At 45.9% G+C, this 10,771-nt stretch overlaps 1 protein-coding gene across 8 annotated transcripts in view; it reads right to left on the bottom strand.

Annotated features, from left to right (window-relative positions):
* Positions 1-10,771, bottom strand: part of relch (RAB11 binding and LisH domain, coiled-coil and HEAT repeat containing) — a 40,324-nt gene that overhangs the window by 27,294 nt on the left and 2,259 nt on the right. For 5 of the 8 annotated variants that reach the window (XM_036935096.1, XM_036935097.1, XM_036935101.1 and 2 more), the window contains exons 2-8: positions 5,192-5,281; positions 1,909-1,980; positions 1,716-1,768; positions 1,448-1,561; positions 1,158-1,340; positions 580-674; positions 65-328 (exon numbers count right to left, since the gene is read on the bottom strand). In XM_036935096.1, the coding sequence (XP_036790991.1) occupies positions 65-328; positions 580-674; positions 1,158-1,340; positions 1,448-1,561; positions 1,716-1,768; positions 1,909-1,980; positions 5,192-5,281 (871 nt within the window). The remainder of the gene's footprint in view (positions 1-64; positions 329-579; positions 675-1,157; positions 1,341-1,447; positions 1,562-1,715; positions 1,769-1,908; positions 1,981-5,191; positions 5,282-10,771) is intronic. The other 3 variants (XM_036935103.1, XM_036935102.1, XM_036935099.1) reach the window with 2 other exon arrangements.

The raw sequence follows: 10,771 nt of genomic DNA on the forward strand, positions 1-10,771 counted from the left end.
ATTACGGACCACTGGCTCCATCTACAGGTCATTCTGAGTAACTAGACTTTATTTTCAGACTCACCTGTTGGGCTGGTCAAACACCACCGTCCCTCTGCTCTTTAGCTTGGCATGGGATTGTGAAGAGGTGTGTGTAGGGTTACTGATGGTCTGAGTGGGGGGGGTGCTCTCAGTGGGGGGTTTATCAGGTTCTGACGCGCCCCTGATATCCAGGTACTGACCGTTGTCCAGAGGGGGCTGGGGAGGGGTGGAGGAGGAGGGGGGGGTTGGCTGTGAGCCCTGGTCAGGAGGAGGGGGGGAGACTGTCCTTCTCAGGCTTTGGATCTCACTGGAGAAGAGAGGACAGAAACACATAATATCAAATAGCTGTAAAGTTGTGATGGATTGCAGCCAACTGAATAGGCCATGGGTGGACAGAGAGCTGACTGATGAAATGACAGTTCAAAGGGTAAAGGTCACATGGTGTGGCAGTAACATTTTCAATTAGCATCCACCTGTGACCACATAGTGTAGTGTAGAGCCATTACTCCATCCTCTCCCAACGCATGCACACAAGCACACGCGCACACACACACACACCTCTGTAGTTTCTTGATATGGTCGGCCAGACTCTGTTTCTCCTCGTTCAGTAGACTAATCTGATACTCCAACTCCTCAACTACCTCCGTCTGCTGCTGAAAAGAGGAGAGAGAGGAAAGAGACAGAGAGAAGCCACAGAGAGACATAGATAGAGAGAGAGGAGAGGAAAGAGAGAGGAGAGAGAGAAACCACAGAGAGAGAGAGAGAGAGGAGAGGAAAGAGAGGAGAAAGAGAGAAACCACAGAGAGACAGAGATAGAGGAGAGGAAAGAGAGGAGACAGAGAGAAGCCACAGAGAGACCACAGAGAGACAGAGACAGAGAGAGAGGAAAGAGAGAGGAGACAGAGAAGCCACAGAGAGACAGAGATCGAGAGAGAGGAGAGGAAAGAGAGAGGAGACAGAGAGAAGCCAAAGACACAGAGATAGAGGAAAGGATTTTAGTATACATTGCCAAAGGAGAAAAGGTGTCTAGACTAAATCAATAAGCTCTGTACCCAAAATCACACTGGTATGTAAACATTATGAGTGGCTGCAGGACACACATGATCACACCCAGAATTGTTCTCCCTCTCTCTCACCTGCTGTAAGAGATCAGATTTCTGGGTAATGTAGTTCCCAGTGAGCTCGCCTGACTCCACTCCCACGGCTACGTCCACGGTATTCCGCGGCGACGGAAGGGCGGAGCCACAGTTCCTGTAGATCTGTAATAGGTCGGGAGGCTTTGGAATGTTCAGGCCCACGTCGTCCCACAACTCAAAGTCCTGAACAACCGAAAAAGATGGGATCATGATTATGTTCACTATATAGCATTTTGTGCCGCACTAAATGCACCCAGTTCAGGCCAACAACTCAAAGAAACAAGCATTACCTGGTCATCATTTTCATCAGAGAATGTGATGGCCGACAGTTTGTATTCATTCTTTAATAAATATTCATTCACAAGGAAATTTAAGGCTCGCTTCTCTAGTGGGCGGATAGGTTCCTGAGGAAGAGGACAGAGGGAAATAAACCATGAATCAACTTGAAAAGGTGAAGTTTCTCAACAAACAGTGTTTTTTAAAGAAACATTGGGTATTTGCTGCAGTAGTACTCCAAAAGTGAACTGCATACAGTTACTAGCAGAGTGTCTGGCCTACCTGAGTCTCAGGATGTGAACTGTAGTTCTTGTTTCTCTCCTGAGTGTCGCTTTCTAGAAAGACAATAAAGCAACAGAACAGATGAACCCTTCCACCGTTCAGTAAAACAGGGGAGGAGCTAGAGAGAATCTCCTAAGAAAGAGAGAGATGATAGAGGGATGAAATGGAGGAGTAGAAGTGTTAAGTACGCCACCTGCTGCCTGAGTCAAGTTGGTGCGTAGAGCCTGAATGGTCTCCTTGGCTTTCCGTAGCTCAAACTCCAGCACTGGACAGGAAGTGACATCACAACACACAGGAAGGAAGTGCATCCAACCAAGGAGAGGGAACAAACAAACAAACAAAAATATGGCCATGAAAAATGAAACAAAAAGAAACAAAAAGGAGATTGATTTGAAAACAGGAGACATGCAAACTATGGGGTCTAATGAACGCATGCAGCAGAGGATCCTGGGATAGCGGACTAAGGAATAGTGTCTAAGGGTGCATCGAAAGAGTGTCAAGTGGCTACCTCTCCTCATCTCCTTTGCTTCTTCTGCACCGATCTGAAAACCCAGGATAGATAGAAGCAATGTGGAGGATACTTTATGTGAATCTGCTTCCAACTATCCAGTTGTTTAAGATCAGTACAGACAGGAGGGAGAGAGAGCTGAAACCACTAATGGGATGCAGCCTAAATAATATGCTAATAGCTGTCTGACCAGGGATTGTACAAATCAATAGATTAAAAAAAAGTGAGTTCCAGGCTATGTAAAATATTGGACTCTGCTCAAATTTGAAGTGGAGTTTTTTGATTTGTGGTTGGTCAAATGTTAATACGGTATACTATTAGGCCTAAGCATAGGATGGATACTATAGCCGCTACTTACATACAGGAGAAAAACTAACATATGGATTGTAATTACAATATGCTACATTGAGAGGGCTCTAAAACCTCCTGTAAGAAGTCTATCAAGGACTACAGTAGTGAGATTCAATCAAATAAGTTCATGAGCAGGGAAACACTCCACAGGTTGCTCTTCAGACATGTTGAAGAAAACCACACAGGAGGAAGAGAAGCAATGGCGAGCAGAGAGGACATATTGCATGGCTGTGCACTGAAGATCTGCCGCTTCAGTAGTCTGACTCAGCGCCTGTTCAATTCTGTCCTAGTTAACGAGGTCCAGACAATACTTCCCAATGCAGATCAAGAGTACACAGGACGCAACAAAAGACAAGAAAATGGAGAAAGAAACTGAAGAAACCCCCCCAAAAAAGGAGAAAAAAAAAACAGGAAAAAAAAGAAGCTGCAAGCTGCTAGTCTGGATGGAGGGTTGTCCCGTTATGGGCCGGGCTTGGATCAGAACAGCCTGAAAACCCAGAGTCAGACAGCTGGGGGCGACATGTTGGGACGACGGAGGAGAGGCAGGTTTCGGGAGGAGATGCCGAATTGGAGGGATGGAGGGAGGGCGGGATGGAGGGAGGGAGGGCGGGATGGAGGGAGGGCAGGATGGAGGGAGGGCAGGGTGGAAGAGTAGAGGGTCTGTGGTTGTGGAGAAGGGACCACAGGCTTGCTCTGCTGCATGGTTCCTGGAGAATTGTCCAGAACTTTCATCTTACAAAGCTAAAGGGTTGAAATTGACATTTGGCATTTTGGCATTGAGAAAAGAAAAGACAACAGGCCAATTAACAGTCATATAAAGAGACTAGGTTCTATGTGGTGCAGAGTGTCCAGCTTTCAGTATATCAGTTATAGTCATTTGCATCATATTCACAGTACTGGTCTCTAGTCATCACATCCTGTCTGGCTAAATGTGGAGAACAAACACTAGAATAGGCTATATCATAGGCCTACACCGTTACAGAGAGATCTGTGGAGTGTAGCCCCTGGATGGATACCTTGGTCCTCTACTCGTCGTCTTGGTCAGTTCATCCTCTCTGATCTTTAACGTACTTGTTGTCTTGGTCAGTTCATCGTATCTGATCTTTAACGTACTCGTCGTCTTGGTCAGTTCATCCTCTCTGATCTTTAATGTACTCGTCGTCTTGGTCAGTTCATCCTCTCTGATCTTTAACGTACTCGTCGTCTTGGTCAGTTCATCCCCTCTGATCTTTAACGTACTCGTCGTCTTGGTCAGTTCATCCTCTCTGATCTTTAACGTACTCATCGTCTTGGTCAGTTCATCCCCTCTGATTTTTAACGTACTCGTCGTCTTGGTCAGTTCATCCTCTCTGATCTTTAACGTACTCATCGTCTTGGTCAGTTCATCCCCTCTGATCTTTAACGTACTCGTCGTCTTGGTCAGTTCATCCTCTCTTATCTTTAACGTACTCATCGTCTTGGTCAGTTCATCCCCTCTGATCTTTAACGTACTCGTCGTCTTGGTCAGTTCATCCTCTCTTATCTTTAATGTATTCAGTCTATCCTCTCTGATCTTTAATGGATTCAGAGAAGATTAGCTGGTGGGTGTCGTGAGAAAAGCTTTTTAAAAAAGTGTGAATTTTCACAACATCCAGTGACACTGACAGGTCCTTTGAGGGAAAATAACACTGTCTCAATTACATCTGCTGCTTTATTTAAACCAGGATGGCTTAATAAGAGGAACTTGGAATGGTTAGGTAAATCTGGAATGGAACCATAGTGATGTCATCATCAGTGAATCAAACAGGGCTGTAGTTACACCATGACATCATACAGAAAAGGTCCTGTATACTCTGGTTGTCCGTCTCTCCATTCCCCTGCTCTACTCCGTCTGTTGTCTGTCTCTCCCTTCCCCTGCTCTTCTCTGTCTGTTGTCTGTCTCTCCCTTCCCCATCAGTTGTCTGTCTCTCCCTTCCCCTGCTCTTCTCCATCTGTTGTCTGTCTCTCCCTTCCCCTGCTCTTCTCCATCTGTTGTCTGTCTGTTGTCCGTCTCTCCCTTCCCCTGCTCTTCTCCGTCTGTTGTCCGTCTCTCCCTTCCCCTGCTCTTCTCCGTCTGTTGTCCGTCTCTCCCTTCCCCTGCTCTTCTCCGTCTGTTGTCCGTCTCTCCCTTCCCCTGCTCTTCTCCGTCTCTCCCTTCCCCTGCTCTTCTCCGTCTGTTGTCCGTCTCTCCCTTCCCCTGCTCTTCTCCGTCTGTTGTCAGTCTCTCCCTTCCCCTGCTCTTCTCCGTCTGTTGTCCGTCTCTCCCTTCCCCTGCTCTTCTGTCTGTTGTCTGTCTCTCCCTTCCCCTGCTCTTCTCCGTCTGTTGTCTGTCTCTCCCTTCCCCTGCTCTTCTTCGTCTGTTGTCTGTCTCTCCCTTCCCCTGCTCTTCTTCGTCTGTTGTCTGTCTCTCCCTTCCCCTGCTCTTCTCCGTCTGTTGTCTGTCTCTCCCTTCCCCTGCTCTTCTTCGTCTGTTGTCTGTCTCTCCCTTCCCCTGCTCTTCTCCGTCTGTTGTCTGTCTCTCCTTTTCTCCGATTCTCTTCTTCATGTCCGCCACTCAGTCTCTGTCCGGTCAGGACATGACAGGTACGCCTCGTCTTACCTGCCACCCTCTCGTCCGACTCCCGGTTCCCGTCGTCAGAGTAACGAGCGAAGTCTAGAGAGTCCAATGTGCTGATGCTGCCCGCTCGGTCTGATGGGAGAGACATGGAGAGCAATCAATCAATGAATCAATGTATATTTTATTTCACCTATATTTAACCAGGTAGGCCAGTTGAGAACAAGTTCTCAATTCCTACTGCGACCTGGCCAAGATAAAGCAAAGCAGTGCAACACAAACAACAGAGTTACACATGGAATAAACAAAACATACAATCAATAACACAGTAGAAAAATCTGTACACAGTGTGAGCAAATGAAGTAAGGAGGTAAGGCAATAAATAGGCCAATAGTGGCGAAGTAATTACAATTTAGCAATTTACACTGGAGTGATATATGTGCAGATGAGGATGCGCAAGTAGAAATACTGGTGTGCAAAAGAGCAGAAAAACAAAAATAAAATATGGGGATGAGGTAGGTAGTTGGTTGGATGGGCGATTTACAGATGGGCTGTGTACAGCTGCAGTGATCGGTAAGCTGTTCTGACAGCTGACGCTTAAAGTTAGTGAGGGAAATATAAGTCTCCAACTTCAGGGATTTTTACAATTCGTTCCAGTCATTGGCAGCAGAGAACTGGAAGGAAAGGTGGCCGAAGGAGGTGTTGGCTTTGGGGGTGACCAGTGAAATATACCTGCTGGAGCACGTGGGTGTTGCTGTGGTGACGAGTGAGCTGAGATAAGGCGGACCTTTACCTAGCAAAGACTTATAGATGACCTGGAGCCAGTAGGTTTGGCGACAAATATGTAGCGAGGGCCAGCCAACGAGAGCATACAGGTCGCAGTGGTGGGTAGTATATGGGGCTTTGGTGACAAAACGGATGGCACTGTGATAGACTGCATCCAATTTGTTGAGTAGAGTGTTGGAGGCTATTTTGTAAATGACATCGCCAAAGTCAAGGATCGGTAGGATAGTCCGTTTTACGAGGGTATGTTTGGCTGCGTGAGTGAAGGATGCTTTGTTGCCAAATAGGAAGCCAATTCTAGATTTCATTTTGGATTGGAGATGCTTAATGTGGGTCTGGAAGGAGAGTTTACAGTCTAACCAGACACCCAGGTATTTGTAGTTGTCCACATATTCTAAGTCAGAGCCATCCAGAGTAGTGATCCTGGACTGGTGGGCAGGTGCGGGCAGGGAACGGTTGAAGAGCATACATTTGGTTTTACTAGCGTTTAAGAGCAGTTGGAGGCCACAGAAGGAGAGTTGTATGGCATTGAAGCTCATCTGGAGGTTAGTTAACAGTGTCCAAAGAAGGGCCAGATGTATACAGAATGGTGTTGTCTGTGTAGAGGTGGATCAAAGAATCACCCGCAGCAAGAGCGACATCACTGATATATACAGAGAAAAGAGTCCGCCTGAGAATTGATCGGCCTGAGAATCAATGGTAAACAGCCTATTCATTAACAGAGCCTCCAGTGATTATTACAGTATTCACCTCATCACCTTGACTATGAAAAGCTTGGGGGAATCATAACAGAATATAAACCAAACACTATATGTGGAGACAGGAGAGAACATGGGGGTAGATTCAGCATCCAAACAGGTTAGTTTTCTATGCAATAGTCCATCCTGTTTTCAGAAACATACCTAAACAATACAAATGTAGATCTACAGTCGTGGACAAAAGTTTTGAGAATGACACAAATATAAATTTTCACAAGGTTTGCTGCTTCGGTGTCTTTAGATATTTTTGTCAGATGTTACTATGGAATACTGAAGTATAATTACAAGCATACGTGTCAAAGGCTTTTATTGACAATTACATGAAGTTGATGCAAAGAGTCAAACTATTGATGTTTTGTTCCCCGAGCCACTTAGTTACCACTTTTGCCTTATAGCAAGGTGCTCCATCATGCTAGAAAATGCATTGTTTGTCACCAAACTGTTCCTGGATGGTTGGGAGAAGTTGCTCTCGGAGGATGTGTTGGTTCCATTCTTTATTCATGGCTGTGTTCTTAGGCAAAATTGTGAGTGAACCCACTCCCTTGGCTGAGAAGCAACCCCACACATGAATGGTCTCAGGATGCTTTACTGTTGGCATGACACAGGACTGATGGTAGCGCTCACCTTGTCTTCTCCGGACAAGCTTTTTTCCGGAGGCCCCAAACAATCGGAAAGGGGATTCATCAGAGAAAATGACTTTACCCCAGTCCTCAGCAGTCCAATCCCTGTACCTTTTGCAGAATACCAGTCTGTGACTGATGTTTTTCCTGGAGAGAAGTGGCTTCTTTGCTGCCCTTCTTGACACCAGGCCATCCTCCTCGCTTGCTGGACTTTCTTGGGCGCCCTGAAGCCTTCTTCACAACAATTGATCCGCTCTCCTTGAAGTTCTTGATGATCCGATAAAATGGTTGATTTATGTGCAATCTTACTGGCAGCAATATCCTTGCCTGTGAAGCTCTTTTTGCGCAAAGCAATGATGAAGGCACATGTTTGCTTGCAAGTAACCATGGTTGACAGAGGAAGAACAATGATTCCAAGCACCACCCTCCTTTTGAAGCTTCCAGTCTGTTATTCTAACTCAATCAGCATGACAGGGTGATCTCCAGCCTTGTCCTCGTCAACACTCACACCTGTGTTAACGAGAGAATCACTGACATGATGTCAGCTGGTCCTTTTGTGGCAGAGCTGAAATGCAGTGGAAATGTTTTTGGGGGATTCAGTTCATTTGCATGGCAAAAAGGGACTTTGCAATTAAATTGCAATTCATCTGATCACTCTTCATAACATTCTGGAGTATATGCAAATTGCCATCATAAAAACTGAGGCAGCAGACTTTTGGCCACGACTGTAGAATGTGATAACTCTTGTTTCAGTGAGTGACAGGGTGAGCTATCCTTCTAGTAACCTCATATGCCTGTCCAACCATATAGCCTACAAAAGAGAGATGACCATTTATTTTGAGAGTAAGACTGAACTACCCTGCAGTGAGTAGGAGTGTATGGTAATGAAAAGCTGAGCTATTCTTCCCTAAGGCCTACCCCTCCTCCTCTCCTTACCAAACCAGAGGGGATATTCCAAGTCCAGGTGATTACACTGCACCGGTCCTCCATCCCTCCCTCTCTCTCTGCAGTTCACTCATATCAAAGGCAGAGTGTGTGTGTGTGTGTGTGTGTGTGTGTAGGCCTACTCAAGCTCCATGTATGGTTCCAGGCCTGGCTAGCCTAACAGCTGTCTGACTACAGGAGACTCCTCACCTCTATACCCACTGACAGGGATACAAATTGTATTTTGTAAATTGCGTGTATGCAGAGCTCCCTTGCAAAAGAGACCTTGGTCTCAATGGGACTCCCTGTTCAAATAAAGTCTCAAAACAGAAGCAATATAACAATAGATGTATTCTACAGCATGGATTATTAGGTACACAGACAGTGTAGGTCTACAGACTGAGATGTGGTGGTGCACGCACACACACGCACTACACACACACACACAAACAACGTAGATGTGAGCAGGAGCTCAGACAGTCAGGCCAGAACAGAAACAAGTTGAGCAGAGCCAAACATCCCACAGAGTGATTTGTCAGCATCTCAAAACCCTGCAGCAAATCTGTGTATGTGTGTTGTCTTCTTACTGCCTGTATGTTTAAGTGAGGGATTTCTTCTAATGGATTAAGGGTGTGTGTTCTTCTTGATCTTTGTGAGCAAGTGTGTGCTTGACTGCATGTACCCTGCTAGTGCCAAAGAGAGCAGGGTAGTAGGATATCCCTAAGCTAAGTCTTTCAAGGAAGAGAGTGGCTAGCTAAAAATGGAGCATTAATGCTAACACCTTAGTCTCTGATTGAGCTGAGAGTTGAGCAAGCAGACTGTAGCAACATGCTAATCAGCTAGCTACAGAGGAGAAAACAATGAGCTGGGTAGAGAGAAAGAGAGAGTGGGTGAGAGAAGCATTGTGTAAATGGGTGGTGGCATCCAGCTACTCTTGCTTGATGAATAGCCTAACCACCCCCTGAGTCTTCAGAACCTGAAGACTTGTATTAGCTCCTGGAATTAGGTCTAATGCTTAGGCTTCAGCTCAGTGGGCTATGGTGTTGAGTTGTGCAGCGAGAGGCCTGCTGCGGATGACCAGAGCAGCATGCTAGACTTTTAAATTAGCAGAAAGCTAGCCAGATCATAGTATTATGGGAGTGCTAACAGCAACAAGTGACCCTTATGATGCCTAGACCCGTATGAGACAGCGTCTTTACCCAGTGACCATGCAACACCCTTTCCAATAATTTCCCATATGCTCCCGTCATGGTGCATGACACCTGTCAGTTTTAAATTATGTGGCATCAAATTAAGCTTCTAATATACAATGTTAGAACATCAACTGCCTCTTCTTTAGTTTTACTGCTGGATCTTAAACCCTTCATTAACAAATCCATCAAATCAAAGTGATTGTATTTGTGTACAGTCCTGACCAAAACCTGTAAAGAGCAAGCAGAGGGGACAGTGGCAAGGAAACTGTCCCTGGGCTGTAGGCCTGTTGTCTCTAGTAGGGACAGGCCCTCAAGCTGTCCCCGTCTCTCTCGTCTATTTTCCTGTTTATCAGTGAAGTTAACATAATAGAGGACAGGCTGAGTTCCTCATCATCCTGTTCTTAAGATCAGATGTAGGATCAGCTTACCCCTCACCAAATACTAACATTAATACTGTGAGGTGAAACTCTAATGGGGGAAAATTCTATGGGAAACTTCCTCCTACTCGGTTCTAAAGTTTTTTTAAAAATCTTTATTTAACTAGGCAAGTCAGTTAAGAACAAATTCTTATTTTCAATGACAGCCTAGGAACAGTGGGTTAACTGCCTGTTCAGGGGCAGAACGACAGATTTGTACCTCGTCAGCTCAGGGGTTTGAACTTGCAACCTTCCGGTTACTAGTCCAACGCTCTAACCACTAGGCCGCCCCAGGTTGAGATAGATAATAGACGTGTGGTGTTTCCCCTAGGATTTTTTACAGCAGCGATGGCAGAGTTAGTGGGGGAGTATTCCTGTGGGGGAGGGGCGAAGCTACATCTACATGATAAAACATGTAAATGTTTGCCTCTCTGCTAAATGCATATAGGGCAACACTGGGTGTGGCTGCCTGGAGTACCATATGTCACTGCTGTTCTAAGGTCTTTTGCAAAAGCCCCCCGCCCATTCGTAAAGAGAAATGCCCCCTGGGATACCTTAGTCCTCAAGATCCACAACAACCGGCGAGGCACCAGACAGACAGGCAGAGGCAATTAGGCCTAGCCATGCGCTGAACAATGGCAGCTATAGATAGAGGCTATTAGGCTACATGAATGTAAATACTTCTACCATGACAAGCATCCTTCCTCCTTCCTCCCTCCCAAAACAGTCTCATCACTGACCTCACATGACTGGGCTGGTGGAGGCTTTGTAATGGAACCCCTGCTTTCACCTATCCAGTTGTGTTAGATCAGGTAGGAAGGAAGGTGGGAGGCACAGCACACAATGATGGAAATGTAGTTTACACAGCTCGGGCCACTGTTCTTATCATAGCTTTTATCAGTAGAAAAGGATGCAAAATTGCTAATTAGGT

Source organism: Oncorhynchus mykiss, chromosome 11 (genome assembly GCF_013265735.2).
Source record: "Oncorhynchus mykiss isolate Arlee chromosome 11, USDA_OmykA_1.1, whole genome shotgun sequence".
Lineage (NCBI taxonomy): Eukaryota > Metazoa > Chordata > Actinopteri > Salmoniformes > Salmonidae > Oncorhynchus > Oncorhynchus mykiss.